Source organism: Caretta caretta, chromosome 7, assembly GCF_965140235.1.
Source record: "Caretta caretta isolate rCarCar2 chromosome 7, rCarCar1.hap1, whole genome shotgun sequence".
Classification (NCBI taxonomy): domain Eukaryota; kingdom Metazoa; phylum Chordata; order Testudines; family Cheloniidae; genus Caretta; species Caretta caretta.
Genome location: NC_134212.1, coordinates 41357471 through 41383415, shown reverse-complemented (window position 1 = coordinate 41383415; position 25945 = coordinate 41357471). Strand labels below are relative to the sequence as shown.

The 25945-nt window shown below is 39.8% G+C and overlaps 1 protein-coding gene across 1 annotated transcript in view; it reads left to right on the top strand.

Moving 5' to 3' along the window:
- Nucleotides 1-25945, top strand: part of IARS1 (isoleucyl-tRNA synthetase 1) — a 191187-nt gene that overhangs the window by 160058 nt on the left and 5184 nt on the right. The window contains exons 32-35 of the mRNA XM_048856251.2: nucleotides 465-576; nucleotides 8056-8181; nucleotides 14335-14478; nucleotides 16023-16175. Of these exons, the coding sequence (XP_048712208.1) occupies nucleotides 465-576; nucleotides 8056-8181; nucleotides 14335-14478; nucleotides 16023-16175 (535 nt within the window). The remainder of the gene's footprint in view (nucleotides 1-464; nucleotides 577-8055; nucleotides 8182-14334; nucleotides 14479-16022; nucleotides 16176-25945) is intronic.

The following is a 25945-nucleotide window of genomic DNA, read 5'->3' as shown; positions in this document are numbered from 1 at the left end:
TTGTGGTTTGGACATGGGACAAAATTCAGGAGACAGAAGTTTTTCCTCAGCTCTGCCACTGTCTTGTTGTTTGACCTTGGGCAAGTCATTTATGATTTCATTTTCAAAGGTGTTCGAGCACTTGCGGTCCCCATTGACGTCAGTGGGATTTGTGGACCACAGCACTTCAGAAAATTAGGCCGTTCTAGCTCCCTGTACTCCAGTTCCTCCCCCTTCCCCCCTTCTTTATCTCATAGGTGTAATAAGGGTGAATTTATTCATACTCACAACGCTCTCTCAGATCCTGAGAGAGAGAACGCTATAGAATTTACCATTTTATTATGTTCTCATGTAATTATTTTTAATATGATCCATAGAAATGTCCTAATGTGCTTAATTTGAGGCATATGTTTTGTTTTGGTTTTATATCTTAATAGAGTACTATTGAAGTAAAAATAATACTCTTGGTTTGGTTTTGTTTTTAGCTGAAGGGGTCAGAACTAGAAATCACACTTGTCAGAGGAGGCTTACATCATCGTGTTGACCCAGCCTGTGCTTATGTCAATCTCAACATTTGTATTAATGGTAAAGAGCAAGGTAGGAGATTTTTGTTTTAATTAGACATATTTAATGTTTCAGAGCCATCACCGCATAAGATGAATTAAGGAATAATCTGAAAGATAACTGAACAAAGAGGTTATGTGCACAAGGTGGTGCTGACTTCCTTTATGAGTTGTTGTAAATAGTATTTGATAAAGATTTATTGAGGAAATCTAACTATCACTGTTATAACTATGTGTTTCAATGAAAGATGATACTCAACTGGGTAAAAGAAAATAGTGTGTATAATGCTTTTTAATTTATTTATTTAACACTACCTGCACATAAGGTTTTGCAAAAGAGACAGTGCTCTGCTGAAAGAGTTGACAACCTAAGTATCCAACCCAGAAATCATTTTACTACGGTGTGTAGCACATACTGCTCTGAATAGCCAAATGAACTATTCAGAAGTAAGCACTATGCTTGTTGATAAATATATTGCAGGATTGGATGCTAAATTAAAACAAGAATGGGGGTATAGCAGGTGGCCTGTGCCTGAAAGAGCCTGCGGAATCGGGGAGCAGCAAGCTTTTGCTTAAGGAGAAGCACAACCGGAAAGTGATGGAAACCAGCTGATCCAGTTGAGTGCAAATGGTTGGCTCTGAATAGATTCCCAGGGTGATTTCCCAAATCAGAAGAGACAGAGCCACATTCTCATAGCTCCATACTTACTGAGGCAGCTTCGGCTGTTTGACCTACTGCAAATGTCCATCCAACCACGGATCCAGCTCCTGGACTGTTTAGACCTGATCTCCCAACACCACAGCCAGGTACTCCACCCAGACATGAAATTACTGTGACTGAGGGCATGACAGTTGGCTGGTACCATAGACAAGGACTGTTCCCTGCAGGTCCAGGAAATCCTGACAGAGAGCAGAAAATATTTAACCAGAAAGACTTATTCATCTCCTTGTGAGTGGTTTTCAATATGGATAGCCCAACATGGTCTGAATCTGATTCAGATCTCAATACCATAGATATTTGACTACCTGTTGCACTTAAGAGGCTGATATTTCACTTCTAAGGTCCAACTTGCAGCAATTTCAGCTTGACATCCTCTGGTACAGTCATGCTCTGTCTTTTCTCATCCAATAATAACAGAGTTCCTCAAAAGGTTGTTACGTATTTACCCACAGATCAGAGAACCTACTTCTGCCAGAGACTTCAACATAGTCAACCTGAGGTTCATAGAGCCTCCTTCTGAACCTCTTTCACAATGTTCCTTACATCACTGTGCTGACTCTGAAGACGGTCTTCCTCATGCTGGTCACTTGGGCAGGAGTGATTGAGTTTCAGATGCTTGTAACTGAACCCCCTGTACAACAAAGGGGTACTAAAATCTGACCTGAAATTCATTCCCAAAGTAGTTTCAGACTTCCATTTAAACTAGTCAATCAATCAATCATCTTCCTGAAACCATACTCTGCACCAGAAGAAAACAAGTTGCCTGCATTAGTTGTGTCCAGGACTTTACTTTGTGACATTAATAGGCGCAATCAATTCAGACTGTTGCAGTGTCTATGTCCAGCTATAGATGGGCATTCTGAAGGTCAGGTCATCTCATCACAGCAACTTTCAAAATGGATAATGTGATGTATCTCACTGTGTCACCTGTTGATTGGAGTTGTCTTTCACGCAGAACATCCAGGCTCCCTCCTCCTGCTTCAGAAATATAATAATACAGTATCAGAAATCTGCAAAGTGTTGATGTGGAGTAACCCACTGGACCTTTGTCTAACATAATGTCTTGGATTTAACTGATAGGTCAAACTCTCAGGAGAGCAGAACTACAATTCCTGTTTGATGCAGCTGGAACTCCTCATTCCCACTGTTTTGATGGGATACTGTTTGTGAGTCACCTACAGTGGGATCCACCCTGACACATACTCAAAAGGATGGTTATGTATGCTTAAGGCTTTGATTTAGTCACAGAGGTTGCAGAAGTCACGGAATCGGTGACTTCCATCGGCCTCTGTGACTTCAGCCTGTGGTGGTTGGGAGCTTCAGGGTCTCCCGCTGCCTGCTGTGGCAGGGAGTTATGGGGTATCCCCGCCAACTCTGGCGGCCCCTGGAGCTCCAAATCCCTGTGGGTGGCAGGGATACCCCGCAGCTCCCTGCCGCCGCCACTGGCAGGGGTATCCTGCAGCTCCCAGTGGGTGGCGGCATGGCAGAATGCAGATAAAACCATAAGAATGGCCATGCTGGTTCAGACCATCTAGCCCTGTATCCTGTCTTCTGGCAGTGGCCAATGCCAGGTGCTTCAGAGGGAATGAAAAGAATAGATAATCATCAAGTAATCCATCCACTGTCGCCCATTCCCAGCTCTTGCCAAAACCACAGAGCAGGAGACATACAATTGTCCATCAAGGAGTTCAGTCACAAATTTTAATTTTTTTTAACAAGCGTCATCAGCTGGAAGCATGTCCTCTGGAATAGTTGTTGAAGCATGAAGGGGCATATGAATGTTTAGCATATTTGGCATGAAAATACCTTGCAATGTCAGTGTGGTGGGTTGGATCCCACTCTTCCGGAGTGCCACCTGATGTGCTGGGGTCCCACTGAGCCTGCCTGTCCCACCAGCCTGGGTTCCGCTTACTCTGGGCTGTTGTGACAGGCTCTCAAGCTCCCTTCCAGCATATACACAGGTAGGGACACATCCAGCTGCAGAATCACACAGAGTCTGCACTCAGCTCTGTGTGGGAAGACTCAGCTCAGGAAATTGCCCAGCATGCTGGTGCATGCACTCCCTGGAGTATAAACCCAAAATTATATTGTTTTTTGCATTGTATAGCGATCTATACAGCGTAAGATCATGAAATTCACCTACTCCCTCAATGTGGAGGAAGATATGCACAACTTTTTGTCCCCCCCCCCCCCCCAGTTATGAATTGCACAAACTGGGTTTAGAATAAACAAGAAAACAAGTTTATTTACTACAAAAGGTAAATTTTAAGTGATTATAAGGGATAGCAAACAGGACAAAGCAGATTACTGAGCAAATAAAACAAAACACGCAAACTAGGCTTAATACATTAAAGAAATTTGGCTACAAATAGTAAGTTCTCACCCTAAATGTTGCAGGTTGCAGAGTTTCTTGAAGGTAAACTGAACTGCTTGCAGTTTAAATCTCCAGGGTTTCCTTTCTCACCTGGGCTCAGCCCCTGGCGCCCCTCATCTTAGTTCCTTTGTTTCTTCAGGTGTTTTCAGCAGTCTTTCTTCCTGGGCAGGGAGGCAGTGGAGAAGAGCCAAGATTAACTCACTCGCCAGCTTTAAATAGGATTTGCATATGGCGGGAATCCTTTGTTTCCCATCCTGTGGAAAAATATCAGCATTTTAAGACCCGCTATCCAGTACCAGATGACATGATCACATGACCCTGCAGTGTCAAAGCAGCATCCCAAGCAACTTCTCAGGAGGGAGGGAGATTAGTATCTTCAAAGTCCTATTGTCCTTCCTAATGGCCCATCCAGGCTGATTGCATATTGTATGGTGGGCGATCCCCAAGTACACACACAGTTGTAATTGTTACATAGTCAATATTTCTAACTTCAGATACAAAAAATGATACATGCATATAAACTGGATAATTACATTCAGTAAATCATGACCTTTCTAATGATCCTGCACCTGACCCATCTTGCATAAAACCTATCATAGTTATGCCATATTCATATAACAATATTTCTATGAAGAATATGGGGTGTAAGGTCAGAGCCAGTTACAAAAGTGCCATGCGAACACCTGTGCTCACTTTCAGGTGACATTGTAAATAAGAAGCGGGCAGGATTATCTCCCATAAATGTAAACAAACTTGTTTGTTTTAGTGAATGGCTGAACAAGAAGTAGGACTGAATGTACCTGCAGGAGCTGAAGTTTTACATTGTTTTGTTTTTGAATGCAGTTATGAAAAAAATAATTGTACATTTGTAAATTGCACTTTCACAATACAGAGATTGCACTACAGTACTTATATGAGGTGAATTGAAAAATACTATTTTTGTTCTTTTTTACAGTGCAAATATTTGTGATAAAATAATATAAAGGGAGCACTGTACACTTTGTATTCCGTGTTGTAATTGAAATCAATATATTTTAAAATGTAGAAAAAATCTAAAATATTTGATAAATTTCAATTGGTATTCTGTTATTAACAATGTGATTAAAACTGCAGTTAATCACAATTAATTTTTTTAACCAAACTAATTTGTTTTGAGTTAATTGCTTGAGTTAACTGTGATTAATGGATAGCCCTGGAAATAATGCATTCATAACTAGCTGGTCGAGTTCTAGTGCTCAGATTTTGTTTATTTCACGGATATCACACATAGCAGTGAAATATATGTTCCTTCAACCCAGCAGAACCTAAGCTCTGGTATTCACTTGACTGATGCATGATAGGGAGGTACACTAATAAATCCAGTACAAGGTTAAACATTGTTTTTGAAGACTTCCATTCTTTAAAGTGTGTAAGATTTTTCTGTGTTCAAATATGATGTCAGTCTCCAAGGGACACAGGGATTCACCCTGAGAGGAGCAAACCCAAAATGCCAGCTGGGATATTGCAGCTCCCATAAGATACTGAAAATAATTGGTTTTGAGTATTGCACTGTTTTGTTTTTGAAATGATGCAGTATTTTGAGCTGCTGTGTTTATTATGAATATCAAAATGATAATAGCTTAAATTCTCTTTTTAAAGGTGCCTCTGAGAGGGTCTTTTGTGTTTTAATTGAACTTGAATGCTAAATTTGTGGTGGAACACCAATTTAACTGTATTCATGTTGACACTTCCTTAATAGAAATCTGTAGCATAAAATAGTGTCTGTCTACAGGGCAAAATACTGCATGTCTATAGAGCATCACTATTTTGGACTTTACCCAGTATGTGCTTAAGAGTGATGAAGCTGCCAGTTAATTGTAAACCACTCCTACATTTGGCACATGAGTTACTTTCACTTAATTTCAAATATACTGCACCGAGCCATCATGTAATATATACATAAATAATTGATTTGATTTCATTATAGTCTCTTAATTTAATTTGCATGTATGTACATCTCCCTGGTAGATTAATATGCAAACCAATCTCCTGCATGTGCTAGATTTTGTGTGTATTGCATTTAGGCCAGTCCTTGCCTACAGACAGCCCCCCAACCTGAAGCAAATACTCACCAGCAGCCACACACCACACAACAGAACCACTAACCCAGGAACCTATCCTTGCAACAAAGCCCGTTGCCAACTGCGTCCACATATCTATTCAGGGGACACCATCACAGGGCCTAATCACATCAGCCACACTATCAGAGGCTCGTTCACCTGCACATCTACCAATGTGATATATGCCATCATGTGCCAGCAGTGCCCCTCTGGCATGTACATTGGTCAAACTGGACAGTCTCTAGGTAAAAGAATAAATGGACACAAATCAGATGTCAAGAATTATAACATGCATAAACCAGTCGGAGAGCACTTCAGTCTCTCTGGTCACTCGATCTCAGACCTAAACGTCGCAATATTACATAGAATCATAGAATATAAGGGTTGGAAGGGACCCCAGAAGGTCATCTAGTCCAACCCCCTGCTCAAAGCAGGACCAATTCCCAGTTAAATCATCCCAGCCAGGGCTTTGTCAAGCCTGACCTTAAAAACCTCTAAGGAAGGAGATTCTACCACCTCCCTAGGTAACGCATTCCAGTGTTTCACCACCCTCATAGTGAAAAAGTTTTTCCTAATATCCAATCTAAACCTCCCCCACTGTAACTTGAGACCATTACTCCTCGTTCTGTCATCTGATACCATTGAGAACAGTCTAGAGCCATCCTCTTTGGAACCCCCTTTCAGGTAGTTGAAAACAGCTATCAAATCCCCCCTCATTCTTCTCTTCTGCAGGCTAAACAATCCCAGCTCCCTCAGCCTCTCCTCATAACTCATATGTTCCAGACCCCTAATCATTTTTGTTGCCCTTCGCTGGACTCTCTCCAATTTATCCACATCCTTCTTGAAGTGTGGGGCCCAAAACTGGACACAGTACTCCAGATGAGGCCTCACCAATGTCGAATAGAGGGGAACGATCACGTCCCTCGATCTGCTCGCTATGCCCCTACTTATACATCCCAAAATGCCATTGGCCTTCTTGGCAACAAGGGCACACTGCTGACTCATATCCAGCTTCTCGTCCACTGTCACCCCTAGGTCCTTTTCCGCAGAACTGCTGCCTAGCCATTCGGTCCCTAGTCTGTAGCTGTGCATTGGGTTCTTCCGTCCTAAGTGCAGGACCCTGCACTTATCCTTATTGAACCTCATCAGATTTCTTTTGGCCCAATCCTCCAATTTGTCTAGGTCCTTCTGTATCCTATCCCTCCCCTCCAGCGTATCTACCACTCCTCCCAGTTTAGTATCATCCGCAAATTTGCTGAGAGTGCAATCCACACCATCCTCCAGATCATTTATGAAGATATTGAACAAAAAGACTTCAAAAACAGACTCCAACGAGAGACTGCTGAATTGGAATTAATTTGCAAACTGGATACAATTAACTTAGGCTTGAATAGAGACTTGGAGTGGATGGGTCATTACCCAAAGTAAAACTATTTCTCCATGTTTGTTCCCCCCCCCCCCCCCCACTGCTCCTCGGACATTCCTGTTAACTGCTGGAAATGGCCCACCTTGATTATCACTACAAAAGGTTTTCTCCCCCCGTTCTCGTGCTGGTAATAGCTCATTTTAAGTGATCACTCTCCTTACAGTGTGTATGATAACACCCATTTTTTCATGTTCTGTGTGTATATAAATCTCCCCACTGTTTTTTCCACTGAATGCATCCAATGAAGTGAGCTGTAGCTCATGAAAGCTTATGCTCAAATAAATTGGTTAGTCTCCAAGGTGCCACTAGTACTCCTTTTCTTTCTGCGAATATACATTCAGTGTATATTTTTGAGTTGTATATTGATTTATCCAATACAATATAAAACATTTGCACACAGGATTTTGGTGTAGCAAAGGAGCAGATTATTTGTATTTACACTTTTCAAGAAATACCCAAATTGTCTACGTCACATACAAATAAGTATGTCTCTGTACTGTTATTTTGTTACTAAGATGGCATCACGCATAAATATTTGCTTCCTTTTAGATTTAAATTCATTTTTCTGTCAAAGTGTATAGGATTATTGCTGATTAAAGCTACTGAGAGATGCCCACACAAATTCTGCAGTGGAGATTAGATTTCTTTTTACTAAACCTATCCAGAAACAGGGTTTTTTTTCTCTTATAATGGGCTTAATTTAAGAAAAGAGGAGACCCATAGTTCATATTCCTGGGGTAAAGAAATGTGAGACACATTTTTTTGTTCACTATAATCAGTATTGATTTTACATACTATAGCAAACCAATTTTAAGTAGTTCATCATTGCAAAATACAAATTCATTTCTTAAGTAAAATTCATTTTAATTCTTCATTTTTGTTTTTATTTTTAGATGGTGTGTTGCTGCTGGAAAATCCAAAAGGAGATAATAAATTAAACTATACCAAACTTGTGGACGTTGTGTCCTGCATTTTTGGCCTTAAAAATTCAAAGCTGTTAGTTTTCAATGGAAAATCAGGTAAGTGATGTTTGCGGATGAAAGCTGAGAAAGTGCATACAGTAGCGATTCAGTTGATTTTCAAAGAATGTCACTGGCAGCTTGTATCCTTTAATGTATCATTTTCTCAGATTGTCTATATGAAGTTTCTAAAAAAGAGCTCCTGGGAAGTATGCCCAGTATTCTAGGGCTGATTTTTACTAAGCATATGAGAACGTTTTTATAGATAGTTTACAGTTATAAACTATCTAAATGGTTTTAAAAGTTCTTGCTAAATGGTGTTCATCACTTTTGTTATGCGATCCATTTCCAATTTGTATTTCTTTTTCAGTTCCCATTAGGATGAAATTTCATCCATTTCAGAAAGCATTTTCATCAGTTTAGTACTGTACCATGAGTTGGCAAGCTGCCATAAAATATAGTTGCATGATTTTGCAAATACACTAATAGATGGCGTTAGAACTTAAATTGAGTACAAACTGATTTTCCTTTTTAGTCAAATTCTTTGCTGTTGCCATACTTTTGTATTTTACAGCAGAGCAGTTTGAAGATCTCCAGGCTTCTTCTGTTAGAGAACAGTTTATTTTGAAAACATTTTTATAGGATTGAATTTGTGCTCAGACTCTGTAAACAAATGAAAATGTAAAGTGCACTTTATGGGTTATGTACAGAGCACACATAATTTAGCAAGCATAACGGAGATAGAGTGGCTGATACAACAGAAACTAAACACTGAAAAATGTTGCAATTCGTGACCATGAGATGTTGGCAAACAAGCTGGCTTTATTTTCTTGTCTTCGAGATCAAGATTCTGTTTTATGATAAGATTACATTTTGTATTCTGTTGTATTAGAATTAAGGGACAATTGATTGGCTGGTAGTGTAAAGACCCTAAGTAACCAAACCACTCAGTGAATAAATCAAAAAAGAGAAAAGAATTAGCTGCATCAAAGTAAAAACTTTGATTAGCAAGAATTGGAAATTTATTTTTATAGTATATTAGTGAGTTCTTTACAGACATGTCACTGTGAGTAGTATTGCTCTAGAGAGTTTTAAAAACTGAAGCATTTAAAGTTAATATGGATTCTGCAAATTACACAATTCAAGGTTCAACAGGATTGGATAAAGGAGACCTGAAGACAGTGTTTGCAAAATTGACAGAGGTCAATGGTTATGAAAAATTTGTTTTTTATCTTTAAAATTACTTAATCCTGAAGAATAGCTCATATTAAAGGGAAGGTGGGGGGGATGAAGGTAATAATTTGATCACCGTGAATGGAAAGTATGAACAGTTGCCCTAAAATTCCTACAGGGCTATTAGGAGCAGAAGTTTGTGCCCATACATTACATCACTGGACCAGTAACTTGCCTTAGATCTGTGTCCCCACCATTTTTTTTTCTTACATTTTTGCTTTCCTGTTTCTCACTCCCTGAAAAAATATTTTTTCTCTTCATGTCTTTAGTAGAAGTCTTTTGGGGTACCCTTACTGAGTCTCTCTATCTGACACACTCCATTTGCCTTATTCAGCTTGTTAATAGCCAGGACACTTAAAGTGGTTGGTTGCACAGAACCAAGTGGAATATTTCTACCATATGAAAAGAGTACTCTGCTTTTCAGGATTGCTTAACAAGATCATTTAAAATAAAGTTGGCTGTGGAAGAAAACCTTTCCTTAAAATAATTTTCCAAATAGCAACAATGTATTGTATTTGGAATGAGGAGAACAAAATCAAAGTAGTCTGGTGTGAAGTTGTAGAGATAAGTAGTCGGTAGAACCATAGTAGCTGATTGGTTGGACAGAAGGGTGCAGCATTCTATTTGCTCCCAAGGGGAGGATTTATAAGCCCTTCCCCTTGTCCAAGGGTACCATTCTGCTCAGGGAAGATACCCTCTCCCCATCTCTCCACGGTATTAAGGAAGGGCTGGGTTTTGGGGCATTGCTCTGGGCATCGTGCTAACTGCCTTTTTGGAGGTAGGAAGGAATTTTTCCCGCACTGCCAGATTGGTCTGGATAGGGTGGGTTTTCTAGTCTTCCTCTCAGGGACTTGGTGGGTAAGTTACACTGTAAAATACAATTTATTGCTACTTGACAGTAGTCCAGTTAAGGTGATTGTTCAGTGGCGGGTCTGGTATCTCCTAAAGAAGGTGGGGAGTGGGGTTGGAGCACCTTATGTCTGGTACAGCGAGGACACAGCCCTCTCTTCTCCAGATCCTTAACCCTTGTCTGAGGCGAGGGTGGTGGGGCCTCAGGACATTCCTGGGACCGAGTTAAGTGAGAGCTAACAGCAGCCTTCAACCAGATGGAATAGGTTACAAAGAAAGAATGACCTGAACTGGATAAGTTATTGCTGGATAATTCTCAGATGTGTTCCTTAATGAAGCTGTGGCCTATTTAAATCACATTCCTGATGTCTAGTCTTTCTTCCTCTGGCATCCAGGACAAAGGGTCTCAGCAGAAAATAAATAAAGCTGTAAACCATTTAAAATGAAAAGTATTTTTTTAAACAGTTAAGATTAAATGTACACATTGTGCAGTGGTGGATAAGCTAAATTTTTTCCCCTTGGGAGGTGGTTTGGCCTAGACTGAGAAGGACTAGGGTTTTGGGAAGTCCATCTTACTGCCATCCCAGTTGAGTGGCTGTGCTTTCCAACTACAAACCTCAGCTCCAGGCTGAACTGAAGGGTTTTTTAAAAGCTTTAATATTGATGTACAATGATGGTTTGTGATTTTTCACACTTTTTATATCAAGTATGTGAAAATATTGCTTTCTGTCTACTCTGAAAGACTTTTTTTTTTTAAGTAAATGGTGACAGTATTGCAGATGGAGAGTTGTCTTTGTGTTGACATGGCAACGGCCCTGTGATGCAAAATGCTAGAGTAAATTGAAAGATAAATCACAATTCCTGTCACTCATGCTTGTCCACCTCCTACCTGGATTATTACAGGGATCCAGTATTACTGTGAGCTCCTTGGACCATGTCTCTTACTTGTTCTGTAAAACACCTTGCACATTTAAGGTGCTGTATAATTAATACATAGTAATCATGGGTTTAGTGCATGGCAGTGCTAGGCACAGCTGCTCTAGCTTCATGCAGCTTAAAAATAACTGCTGCTACGTGTCTCTACTTTATAAATTCTTCTCACTAAGTATTGTGCATTAATGACTTGATTTTTTTTTTCTGCTTTGTTTGAAAAGTAACTGTTAACCCTCTGGAGACAGCAGACACATACACATGTAAACACATCCCCTTCAGCATTCTGTTTGCTGGAAAATGCTAACATAAAATTTAAGTAGTACTTGTGGTACCTTAGAGACTAACCAATTTATTTGAGCATAAGCTTTCGTGAGCTACAGCTCACTTCATCGGATGCTGTAGCTCACAAAAGCTTATGCTCAAATAAATTGGTTAGTCTCTAAGGTGCCACAAGTACTCCTTTTCTTTTTGCGAATACAGACTAACATGGCTGTTACTCTGAAACCCGTAAAATTTAAGTTTAGCTTTAACCCGGCCCTTTATTCCTGAAAACTGTCGGCTTCATGAGAAAGCAGGGAATTTTGTGCATTTCTTTATTGCCTAAGGATCTTGTGGAATATTTTGTTTCCATAAATACTTGCTGTTGCATCAAATACTCCCCCTGATCCTTGGAGTAAGATGTACCATACCATTAGTTTCACATTAAAATGAAATGAACAGACAGAAGCAATACACTTGTCAGAACATATTAACAGAGAGGACTATAGCTCCCCAAGTGATGAGGGTCATTGGTAAGCTTTGTCATTGTCTGATTCAGCATTTTGAAGGGAAAACTTAGCCATATCAGCTTTAGTGAAGTCCATTGACATAGTGTTCTAAATTATTTATCCCTCCTATGGTCTCATTTTACTACAACAAAGACGGTATCAGGATGTTTTAGTATCTTAAAATCTTTGGTTTTTCAGTTAGTGGCTTAGATGGGAAAATACTTTTTTGTTCCTAGTGTTATACCCACAAGCTTAGATATTTACTGTGAGTAGCTGAAAGCCCATGCTGTCTCATGGGTGTAATTTGTAAAGTTATATGTGGTATTTTTAAAGCCAAAAATAGCTGAGAACTTTAAATAATTGGATAGTAACAGGCCATGAATCCCATGATGATTGAACCTGGTGATGTTCTAAGCAAAAAGAGCTCACAACCGTGCTTGTTTTTTCAACCTGTTTTTTCTGAGCCCCTCCTCCCCCCCACCCCCCATGCAATAAAAATTCCATGGCCCACCTGTGCAACAACTGTTTTTCACTAGATTTAAAAGCCAGGGCTGGTGTTAGGATGTAGCAAGAGGAGCAACTGTCCAGGGCCCCATGCCATAGGGGGCCCCGTGAGGCTAGGTTGCTCAGGCTTCAGCTTCAGCCCCAAGGAGCAGGGCTTGGGATTCAGCTTTCTTCCCTGGGCCCCAGTGAGTCTAACGCTGGCCCTGCTCTCTGGTTTATTTTGGTGGCCCCCCAGGTGGCCCCAGACCCCTGGTTGAGAACTGCTGTTGTGGCTGTTTCCATCACTTCACACCGATTCAGCAGACATTCTGGGCTTCAGAGTGATGTTTAGGGTCATTGTTGTGTTCATGTATGGGTGGTTGTGTTGGATTTATGTCTCGGAGGTTTGTGTTGATTTATGTGAGCGGCTTTAGGGTGTATGGGTGTGACAGTTGGGCCAAGTAATCCACTGTTTGTGCACAACTTCGTCATACAACTCATGAAACTGTTGCATGCAACTTAGCTGTAGAGTGAGGGTAGTGACTGGTTGAGTTATCTCTGATATCATAATAGTTTAGGACTCTTGGCATGTCCTAGATTCTTGTCTTACAGTAGCTGTACACTGCATGAGTGTAATTCGTTAAGTCAAAATGGCTGAGAACTAAAAAATGGGAGGGTAGCAGACCAGAAAACGCGGTGATAATTCAACCTGGTGATATTCTGCACAAAAAGAGTTCTCAGCCATGTTTGTAGCTGCTTCCATCACTTCACACTGACACAATAGACATTTTAGGCTTCAGAGTGACATTCCTGGACTCTTATTATATAGATACATCTATGGGCTTGTCTACATGGAAACAATGCTTGGCATGCTAGTGTACTGTTGAATCACAGCCTGACTTCGCTACACTGCGTGTGTCTCCATGTAGTCAAGCTCTGCTTGTTAAAAGCTTGAGTGACATGTGAGTCACCTCTCTCTGACAGCTGACAGCTCCATCACTCCAGGCCACTGCTTATCAAAAAGGGGGCATGAGAAAGTAAACATTTTAGTTGTTGCTCTTTGACTCTGTTTTGGGTATTACATGCAAACGCCAAGGGCTTCGTACACAATCAAATCATTTTATTAGCCACTGCCTTTGCATTAATTGGCATCTGAAGCGTCAGAAAAATACCTTGAATAAATCATTGTCTAAAACATGTTCTATGATGCTTCAGCTAACAAAATTGAGATAGAAGCAAAGACTTCAAAGTTTTAATTTGATGGTTTGGAAACGGCTGATACAAAGGAATCATTGTTGGCTTACTATAAACAAGCAAGCTATTTATTGTATATATAGTTATGATTCTAGAAGTTGACTTACCGAGTAGGTGTGTTTCCTGGCTTTCCTGTATGAGGGCTGTACTTCTAAGTGACATCATCTTAACTTCCCAGCCTCTTATACAATCTTCGAAGTTTTTTGCATGATAGTGCTGTTGTGCATTCTGAGCCCATTATGCTTAACATATTAATTGCCATAGCAGATGAGATACTTTGTATCATAAAACAAAGCATCTCTAACTCACTGTACAAGTTTCAGAGTAACAGCCGTGTTAGTCTGTATTCGCAAAAAGAAAAGGAGGACTTGTGGCACCTTAGAGACTAACCAATTTATTTGAGCATGAGCTTTTGTGAGCTACAGTGATGAAGTGAGCTGTAGCTCACGAAAGCTCATGCTCAAATAAATTGGTTAGTCTCTAAGGTGCCACAAGTACTCCTTTTCTTTTCACTGTACAAGTTCACTTATGTTTTTCAGAATGAAGAAATATATCTCTCTTGAGAAAGGAAATCTGAAAAGGAAAGCATTTCTGTAATGGAAACAGTAGCTAGAAATACTCTGTCAGTTAATCAGATGAGAGCTAGATGTTAATTAGCCTGTAATGGCCTGACTGGTCTCATTTTTCTTTTCAGAACTGTTGAGCAACACTGACTTACTGAGTCTCAGTGGAAAGACTCTTCATGTGACATCAGGGTCAGCCCCTGCTCTGATCAATACCCATGATACCCTCCTCTGCCAGTATATCAACTTACAGCTAGTGAATGCAAAACCACAAGGTACTGTATGTAGGATATTTCTCATTTCAGTTACTGGTTTTATCTGTTGTAATTTAAGTTTTCGTGAACACTATTCACTTGAGATCTATACATGTTTGGACTGGTAGTTGGTGTGTTCTACTTACGGTATCCCATATAAGAGAAACTTTCTAATGTACAAAGTGGAAGATGAGTTTTAGTTTTTCCTCACTTCTTTTGAAAAAGAGAGAAAGATGAGTTGAGAGAGGGGGATGATGGTCTTATTGGCATTTAAATGAGTTTCAGAATAGTTTCTTCTATTTCTAACTATTCATTTGCATATGCAAAACTTGTTCTGAAAGGCTACAAGCCTAAAATTGACTTGAAAAGGCCAGCTTCTCTTGTAATGGGATTGTCACTGAGTGCATAATGCAGGAGTCAAAACCACTGCTTTTACGCAGATTTAAAAAATAGGGGAATTATATCATCATCAATCTAGAGATCAATACGATTGTGTAATTTGGTTTCTTCTTCATTAATCCCATTGTATGCTCATTACTTTGCCTCCCCTCCATCATTACTTTGCCTCCAAAAGACTTATTTGCCTTTCCAGTGAAGGCTTTGTTTTAGGCCTGGATTCCATGCAAATAACTGCCCTTATTCCTGCATGGATTCTTTTGAAGTCACTGGAAATCAGCATGGGCTGACGCTGGGCAGAAAATAGGACCATAATCAGCAATATATTTGGTGTTTTTCCTTGAGCATTTATGATCTGTACTTCTGTGAAAGATCACCTGTGTCTTACTGAAATATTTGTTTTCCATAACCCCTCTTCAGCTACTGTGGCCTGCCCATTGTAGGGGACCTAGTGATTTCCTTTCATTTGTTGATGTGCTCACAGAGTTCAGTGCTTATGGATCTATAGCTCAAAAAGACAACTTTCCAGTGATTAATCTGTGATAGATATTTGTTGTAATATTTTAGCTTAGACATAAGAACAGCCATACTGGGTCAGACCAAAGGTCCATCAAGCCCAGTATCCTGTCCTCTGACAGTGGCCAATGGCAGGTGACCCAAAGAGAGTGAACAGACAGGTTATCCTCAAGTAATCCATGCCCTGTCACCCAATCCCAGTTTCTGGCAAACAGAGACTAGGGATACCATTCCTGCCCATCCTGGCTAATAGCCATTAATGGACCTATCTTCCATGAATCGATCTAGCTCCCTTTTGAACCCGATTATATAATTGGCCTTCACAACACCCTCTGGCAAGGAGTTCCAGAGGTTGACGGTGCGTTGCGTGAAAAATGCTTTCTTGTGTTTGTTTCAAATCTGATACCTATTAATTTCATTTGGTGGCCCCTTGTTCTTTTATTATGAGAGGGAGTAAATAACACTTCCTTATTTACTTTCTCTATACCACTCATGATTTTATAGACCTGGGTAAGTGAATGCTATTAAGGAATGATGTTGAGGAAACAGGTGAATTGAAGGAATAAGTCCTATGGGTCAAGACAAATGCAAATGTGTAATATGAGGCAGTTTTCCCCGCTCAAATAGCAATAATGCACAATTTGTTTCCTTAGAGTGTCTGAAAGGAGTGGTGGGAACTCTTCTAATGGAAAACCCAGTTGGTCAGAATGGACTAACATATCAAGGTCTTCTCTATGAAACAGCAAAAGTGTTTGGACTCAGGAGCAGGAGGCTAAAATTGTTCCTAGATGAAGCACAAACACAGGGTAAGTTACTTAATGCCTGAGTGTACTGTAGATTTTTTTGCTTATGTACTTTGTTGTTTCTCTTCAACAGCAGCGATATATCCTTTTAATTGGATTCCAGTGAATTAACTTAGTTGCCTACAGTCAAAATTTCTTTCTAATTATCTTGCCTGATAATTGATTGTCTTCTACTTAGTTTTTTAAATCCTTAGATTAGTACGTAAGTGTTTGCAATGTCAGGGCCTCAGTGTGTTAATCAGACTTGCGTGCATTTGATCTGGGGGTCTCAAATCTATATTTAATCTGTGGTAAATCTGTTTAATCCAAAGTACATCATATACATACCAACAGAGAGTACTTTTAATGTAGTAAAATTTTGCATGAGTAGTGCAGTTACATGCATTGGCTGAAATGGCTAAGAATAGTTTTCTAGGAGCCTCTTCAGTTGAAATTGAAAGGTCAGTCAGTAATGAAAATGTTAGGTATGTACTGATGTCATGAGTAAATTTAAAAAGAAGTCTCTACTTAGAGGAAAAAAATAATTTAAATAGTAGCAGATCAGATTTTGGGAATCTGTTCTACAGTAAACTGCACATTGTTATAGGAATGGCTTGATTTTTTTCTTTTGGCCAAAGGGAATGGAGGAAAGGAGTATAACTGTATGGATCAGAGCAGGCATTTCAGAATGTTGTATAGATCGGAATCCGAGCAAGTGACACACTTTTTTACCTGTTATTTTTCATTTTGAACAATTGATTCAGTATTACCCAGTTTAATTCCACCAGCCTATGCTTTCACAATCATGAAGCACGTCTACTGAGTTTATCTATGAATTGCTCACACTAATGTTCAGAGTAGTCCATTTGAGTCTGTATTCAGTGTTAATAAGTGCTAGTCTTCAAATATTTTGAGTGCTTTCATTTTATTGAGGTAAGTGTTTGGTTGTATTTGTGCACTTCAGAATCTGTTGGGGGAGACCATAACCCCAGAACTGTCTACTTGATGGGTTCTTCTAGTCATTCCGAAATTATCGTCTGAGCCAAGACTCAGGTTTATATCCTAGGTCATACTAGGTCTTGTTTCATGTGAACCACAAATACTGGTTATCCAAAAGAACTTTTCTTCAGTGAGGTGGTTGTGAAATGTTGTAACTGTTCAATGCTAGTTTGAACTCCTGCTAAAGAGAATTTGCATGGTTGATGTTAGTTAATATAGAGGAATGAAAATTACCATCATTAAATCACTGCAGAAGACATAAGAACAGAATATACAGAAAGCACAGTTTTAATTTGTGTAAATGTGGCTGTATGTGAAATCTTGCTGACTAGAGAGAACGCTGTCACTTAGCAGCAGTTGATGTTACACTTTATTATTAAAACCTCATCTGTCTTTGGATTCTGTCAATGTTATTGCAGGGCAGAAAGATCTCAGTGCAGTGAATGATCAGTGTAGCTGCTCGAATTATCACAGAGAAAATACTCGCTTGAAATAGTAAAATAAATGAGAAAAACAGTGTGATGTACAGTTTCATAGATTCATAGATATTTAGGTCAGAAGAGACCATTATGATCATCTAGTCTGACCTCCTGCACAATGCAGGCCACAGAATTTCACCCACCATTCCTGCAAAAAACCTCACACCTATATCTGTGCTATTGAAGTCCTCAAATCGTAATTTAAAGACTTCAAGGAGCAGAGAATCCTCCAGCAAGTGACCCGTGCCCCATGCTACAGAGAGAGGCGAAAAACCTCCAAGGCCTCTTCCAATCTGCCCTGGAGGAAAGTTCCTTCCTGACCCCAAATATGGCAATCAGCTAAACCCTGAGCATATGGGCAAGATTCATCAGCCAGATACTACAGAAAATTCTTTCCTGTGTAAGTCGGATCTCACCCCATCTAATAGCCCATCACAGGCCATTGGGCCTATTTACCATGAATATTTAATTACCAAAACCATGTTATCCCATCATACCATCTCCTCCATAAACTTATCGAGTTTAATCTTAAAGCCGAATAGATCTTTTGCCCCCACTGCTTCCCTTGGAAGGCTATTCCAAAACTTCACTCCTCTGATGGTTAAAAACCTTCGTCTAAGTTCTAGTCTAAATTTCCTAGTGGCCAGTTTATATCCATTTGTTCTTGTGTCCACATTGGTACTGAGCTTAAATAATTCCTCTCCCTCTCCGGTATTTATCCCTCTGATATATTTATAGAGAGCAATCATATCTTCCCCTCAACCTTCTTTTAGTTAGGCTAAACAAGCCAAGCTCCTTGAGTCTCCTTTCATAAGACAAGTTTTCCATTCCTCGGATCATCCTAGTAGCCCTTCTCTGTACCTGTTCCAGTTTGAATTCATCCTTCTTAAACATGGGAGACCAGAACTGCACATAGTGCATTCCAAGTGAGGTCTCACCAGTGCCTTGTATAATGGTACTAAAACCTCCTTATCCCTACTGTAAATACCTTGCCTGATGCATCCCAAGACCGCATTAGCTTTTTTCACAGCCATATCACACTGGCGGCTCATAGTCATCCTATAATCAACCAATACTCCAAGGTCCTTTTCCTCCTCCGTTACTTCTAATTGATGCGTCCCTAGTTTATAACTAAAATTCTTGTTATTAATCCCTAAATGCATGACCTTACACTTCTCACTATTAAATTTCATCCTATTACTATTACTCCAGTTTACAAGGTCATCCAGATCCTCCTGTAGGGTATCCCTGTCCTTCTCTAAATTGGCAATACCTCCCAGCTTTGTATCATCCGCAAACTTTATTAGCACACTCCCACTTTTTGTGCCAAGGTCAGTAATAAAAAGATTAAATAAGATTGGTCCCAAAACCGATCCTTGAGGAACTCCACTGGTAACCTCCCTCCAGCCTGACAGTTCACCTTTCAGTAGGACCCGTTCTAGTCTCCCCTTTAACCAATTCCTTATCCACCTTTCAGTTTTCCTATTGATCCCCATCTTATCCAATTTAACTAATAATTCCCCATGTGGCACGGTATCAAATGCCTTACTGAAATCTAGGTAAATTAGATCCACTGCGTTTCCTTTGTCTAAAAAATCTGTTACTTTCTCAAAGAAGGAGATCAGGTTGGTTTGGCACGATCTACCTTTTGTAAAACCATGTTGTATTTTGTCCCATTTACCATTGACTTCAATGTCCTTAACTACCTTCTCCTTCAAAATTTTTTCTAAGACCTTGCATACTACAGATGTCAAACTAACAGGCCTATAATTACCCGGATCACTTTTTTTCCCTTTCTTAAAAATAGGAACTATGTTAGCAATTCTCCAATCATACGGTACAATCCCTGAGTTTACAGATTCATTAAAAATTCTTGCTCATGGGCTTGCAATTTCTTGTGCCAATTCCTTTAATATTCTTGGATGAAGATTATCTGGGCCCCCCGATTTAGTCCCATTAAGCTGTTTGAGTTTCGCTTCTACCTCAGATATGGTAATGTCTACCTCCGTATCCTCATTTCCATTTGTCATGCTACCATTATCCCTAAGATCCTCTTTAGTCTTATTAAAGACTGAGGCAAAGTATTTGTTTAGATATTGGGCTATGCCTAGATTATCCTTGACCTCCACTCCATCCTCAGTGTTTAGCGGTCCCACTTCTTCTTTCTTTGTTTTCTTCTTATTTATATGACTATAGAACCTTTTACTATTGGTTTTAATTCCCTTTGCAAGGTCCAACTCTACTTGACTTCTAGCCTGTCTCACTTTATCCCTACATGTTCTGACCTCAATAAGATAGATTTCCTTGCTGATCCCTCCCTTCTTCCACTCCCTATATGCTTTCTGCTTTTTCTTAATCACGTCGCTGAGAATGCTTGCTCATCCAGCTTGGTCTATAACTGCTGCCTATGAATTTTTTCCCCTTTCTTGGGATGCAGGCTTCCGATAGCTTCTGCAGCTTTGATTTAAAATAATCCCAGGCCTCCTCTACCTTTAGATCCATAAATTCTTCAGTCCAATCCACTTCCCTAACTAATTTCCTTAATTTTTGAAAGTCAGCCCTTTTGAAATCAAAAACCCTAGCTGCAGATTTATTTTTATTAATCCTTTCGTTCAGTTTGAACTGAATTAGCTCATGATCACTTGAGCCAAGATTATCCCCTACAACCATTTCTTCTGAGGTCCTCACTACTCACCAAAACCAAATCTAAAATGGCATCCCCTCTAGTTGGTTCAGCAACTACTTGCTGAAGGAATCCATCAGCTATCGCATCTAGGAAAATCTGAGCCCTATTATTATTACTAGCACTCGTCCTCCAGTCTATATCTGGGAAGTTAAAGTCTCCCATGATCACGCAGTTTCCATTAGTATTTACTTCATTAAAAACATTAAAAAGGGCTCTATCCATATCCAGATTAGGTCCCGGCGGTCTATAGCACACCCCAAGCACTATCCCAGGGGAGGCTCTAATAGTTTTCTTTACCAATTTAATTTTTGCCCAGACAGACTCGGTCATATCCATTTCATCGCTTCTTATTTCTTTACATTCTATCTCATCATATCAGTGCTACTCCACCACCTTTACCTTTATTTCAGTCTTTCCTAAACAGCACATACCCTTCAATACCTGTAGTCCAGTCATGACTACTATTCCACCATGTTTCTTTTATCCCTATAATATCTGGTTTCACTTCCTGCACCAGTAGCTCTAGTTCCTCCATTTTGTTACCTAGGCTCCTCGCATTGGTGTACAAACATCTTAATTTTTGCTGTTTGGCCTCACTCACTTTCTGTACCCTATTAGGCACGGTCATTTTACTACCAGTATACCCTATTAGACTTGTATCTACACTGCCCTTCCTCCTACCCACGGCTGTATCCACTCTTACTTCATTTTCTTTCCTCTCAATGCTAAATTCTGGCGTGGAGATTACCTGGATATCTCCCAACCATCTCCCCCAAATTCCTAGTTTAAAGCTCTCTTAATCAGTTGTGCCAGCCTCCATCCTAGAAGTCTATTTCCTTCCCTACTCAGATGAAGTCCATCCCGAGAAAACTGTCCTCTATCCATGAATGCCTCCCAGTGGCCATACATCCCAAGGCGCTCCTTATAGCACCACTGCCTAAGCAGTCTGTTGATAATCATAATCTTGTCACACCTTTGCTGCCCTTCTCTAGGAACAGGCAGAATCCCACTAAAGATCACCTGAGCCTCAATTTCCTTAAGCGTCTTCCCCAGCCTAGCATAGTCTCCCTTAATACTTTCCAGCGAGAATCTAGCCGTATCATTTGTTCCCACATGAAGGATAATTAGGGGATTCTTTCCTGCTCCCTTTAGAATCCTTTTCAACCTCAGGTCTACATCCCATATCTTAGCACCTTGAAGACAGCACACCCTCCTATTCTCTGGATCAGCTCTGGTTACAGGCCTATCTATTATTCTTCAGTAAAGAGTCCCCAATCACATAGACCTGCCTTTTCCTAGTGACGGTGCTATTCTCCAGTCTATCCCCTGTTCCCTCGGGCTGCAAGTTCTTTCCATTCCTATTCTCCCTTGTAATCCTCTTTAACCCATCCTGTATCCTCCTGGGGCTCATATTTGGTGTAATCTCCATTAACTCTTCCCCTTTTCCTATAGGGCTAGCCGCTCTTCTCTTCTTCCTTGCCCTTCCACCTTCAGTGACTACCTGCTGAGCCCCTTCTTCATTTTCCAACTCTGCAAACCTAGTCTTAGGCTCTGTTTCTCCTTCACTAGCCCGTCTTTTCCTCTGCCTGGTTCTTTTAGTCACATGCTTCCACTGACAACTTTCCTCACCCAGTCTCCCCTCAGAATTGCCCAGTCCTGCTTCCATCTGCAAGTCTGAGCTTTTCCCTTCAGATACCTCATGTCTTTGCTCCATAATCTGCTCAAACCCCTTCCTAAACTCTACCAGACTTTCCACCTGCATCTCCAAACCTCGGATCTTTTCCTCCATCAGCTCTATCAGACGGCACTTCATACAGACACAACTCTTACCAGGTGCCCCCTCCAGGATCATGTACATACCACAGCTTCCACATCCAGTCATCTTCATTGTGTCTTCCCCTACATGGGTCACTCCCACTGCTGCCTCTGTATCTGTCATAGCCTTCCCACCTCAATCCTGTTAATCTGGGAAACACAAACCACACTAAAACACCACCACCCACAGCAAAAAACAAGCACCACAAGACAAACTCCCCTTTCAAACTCCCACTCAAACTCCCCTGTTTACAGCTCTGTTCACTAGCTCCTGTGCCGCTGCAGCTGTCTGTGCCGCTGCCTGATTGGCTGCTACCTTTTAGGACCCCTAGTCAGAGAAGCCCCGCCCCCGAGTCAGGGCTCAGCTTCTCTCCCAGCACAAAGCCCCTACAAGCCTCTACACATACAAATACTACCAATACAAAACCAAACACAAATACCTTCTCCTCCGACAGAACTGCCACTCAAACTCCCCTGTTTACAGCTCTGTTTGCTAGCTCCTGTGCGGCTGCAGCAGTTATCCAGTATTAGAGGGGAAAAAATGAGGAATAACTTTTTTTTAGCTCTTACATTTTTAAGCATAATTCCTACACAAATGAAAATGGGTAGATTTACTCTTAAGGTTAAATAAAGTATAAATTGAGTTAAGGAAAGTCATACCATCCATCTGTGGATTAAACCATAATTTGTACATAACATGTAAATTTAAAATGTGCGGTTTCTGTAAATACTCTTCTTTAAAGGCTAAAAGCCCTGATTGGAATATTCTCTAAATCATACCTGAGCCCCAAGAAGCATAGTACTTTCAGTTGGTTAACAGGCTGATTTGTGTAGCTAACACAGTATGTGTGTAATGGTTACAATTCTATTGTCTCAATTCAAGTTCTCACTTTCCTTTTCCCTATTAATATGATGTAATATAGGAAGTGATTTGGCAACACTTTTTATAGTATAAATACACAAATTGAGTTATATTACTCTAATTCTTTTTTATGACATCATTACATTAAATTATCTGCCACAAAGAGCCAAGATCAATATCGAGCAAATGTTTTCAGAGAAAATAATTATTTTGGAGTAAATTATATTTTGGGGCTTCTGTAAATCATTTTGTACAACTAATGGCAATGCATATTTCTGCAATTTTACTTATTTTTTTAAATCATCTTTTTATCTATCTATCATTATAGCCACAGTTCCAGAAAATGTTTAAAGCTTTGAAATGGCAGTCAGCAGCTCTGATATTTCATAGTATTGGAGAGTCTAATTTTTTTTATTAACTCTTTAGGGCTACTTCTAATACAAAATAATAATTTTACTCATTGGTAGATAGTTAAAGAACTTGATAAAATATCAGCTGGAATTGTAAAACTGCTGGTGCCAGGTGTTGGAATGTTTTTTATAGGCTGAACTGAGTTTTGAAAGGCTTGAAAAACTTTTTTTTTAAATATTTTTGTGTCAAACTGCATGCTCTCACTTCCTTTATCTCTTATAATTTTTTCTTTGTGGAACTCCTGGAAAACTCTCAGAAATAAATGTTATAATGGTAAGTTTTGCCTAAATAAGGCTGTCAGTTTACACTGCTGGGCAAAGTATCTGAGACCTTAGAATTTCAACAGAGCTAGGAAAAGATTACCATATACAGTTAAATGTTAACAGTTACAGTAAATCCTAATTTAAATATGCTTGGTTTAGAACACAAGCCTTATCTAGTGTATTTTTATTTCATATTCCAAATTAAAACTATCTTACAATAATAAAGGGGAAGCTTTTTACGCTTTCTTAATGAGGTTATGCATATAGTTAGGTTACAGTGTATCTGATAATAAACCCATCTCAAGCTGGTATTATATAGTCAATGATGTTTAAAAATAATTTTTAAAAAACTTTGGGACCAGGTTCACAATTTGAGTAACTCAGCAGTGAATTTGGCTTTACTCTGCTTCCGAATAATTCTTTTAAATTATTTTGTTAATGAGAGAATCTTTTTTTTTTTTGGTGGGGAGGGGGTGTAAGGGAGCTATTGAGGGAAAGAAATGTTAATTGCTGAAATGAATTAATGCCCTGATCCTATATCTTTTGTAATTTGCTCTGAAAAGAGACTGTAAAAACAGCCTCATGAAGGTCCATGTTTTGTCTTGTTAATTCCATACAAAACTGGCTCAATTTACAAATAAAACACTTTTTAAATGACAGCCCTGCAGAGTCACCCTGGGCTCCGAGTGTTGAGCGTGGTTCTTTTCTTCCTGTGTGTCACCACTGGTAAAACAGAATCTGTATTAGCTGCTCTGGTACAACCCAATTTGAAGGCTAATTGTATTGACAAAAACCCCTCGAAGGTTAATAGTTACTCAGTGCAGGTGTGCGTCTAATTTGACCTGTGGCACCTGTATTACTGATGGTGATGCATGAGAAGGAAAGAATCCAGTTTGACTTTCAGATCCTGGGCAGTTATCTAAGAAAAAGTAAATTTTAGTTGTAAAAGAAGCGCATTTGATGTAGACCAAGTGAAAGAGACAAACCGAAAACCCCACAATGCCACTTTCAGAATCACTTTTCAGAGTGGAACTTTGTTAACGTTACAGACTAAAATATATTCAAGTCTCCATTTGCACACATTACAAAGCCTCTGTACAGTTCTTTGCTTGGCTCTTGGGGGCAAGCAGAAGGCTAGAATTGTAAGAGTATTGAAGGACAGTATTGTGACACAGTGGCAGAGTTGTCTCCATCACAACACTGCACAATGCCTAGCTCCAGCCATTGTTGTTAATCCATTACTTATATGACCATTAAATGTACTCAAAGATTTTAAAATATTTCCTGTTCATTCACATGTTTTTACGTGGATTCTACTATGCCGTGTAACACTGTTGGCAGGACCCTGATATCCACTTGTCTGTTTCAGCATATGCATTTGTCATTACTACTACTTGGACAATCCTATGCGATGCAGTCACTGGTATGTTTGTTATATAGACTATGTTTAAAGGCTGGAAAAGGAGGACCCCAATAGGTAAAACTGAGCTGCTCTTCCACTGTGGTGGCATGCTATGGCCCACATGTAGGGGAGGGTTGGAGTTAGCAGTCGCATTACCTGACCTAAGGATAGCTCTTTTAGATAGCAGAATGGTAGAAGATCTTGCCAGATGTTTCACGAACATTGCCAAGCCTGTCAAATATCTCTGCTACATCTATGAAACAGGATTGCTTTATGCTCCTGTAAATACTAACTGTAGTCTCTAAATAGATTTTAAGACTAATTTACATCCTTTTCCAGGCAGTTATTCTCCACAGGTGCATCACTTCTGTTGGTGACCTATTTCCTCCTATTGCTCTCTGATAACTAGCACTTCTTACCGTGGAATTTTTAAACATGTCCTCTATCTGCAGAACATCAGCCACCAAATAATCCTTAGAACTCCATGTACATTGTTTTGGAAAGCAGATTTAAATTACCAATCTAGTCCAGTGTGGAATACATTATTATATTTAACAAGACAGTTACACTAATCTATTTTAGCAATTGTTACTATAATCCCTGCCTTAAGTGTAAAACTCAGCTCTGATTTGGCTATGGAGTCATGGTCCGGGAGTACATAATAGGGCACTTAATTTCATTTGGTGCACTTAGTTTTTCATGGAAACCACCAACCTAGTGCAAAAGTTTGGTGGTTTTCAGTCAGCTTTTGTAATGGGGACCATCCCTGCACTAATATTTTTTGACACCATTTTTAATTGGTCCTAAAAACTTGCAAAATGTTAACTCTCCAGGCATGCCATCATGTAATGCCATGCTTCATGAAAACGGTGTGAGA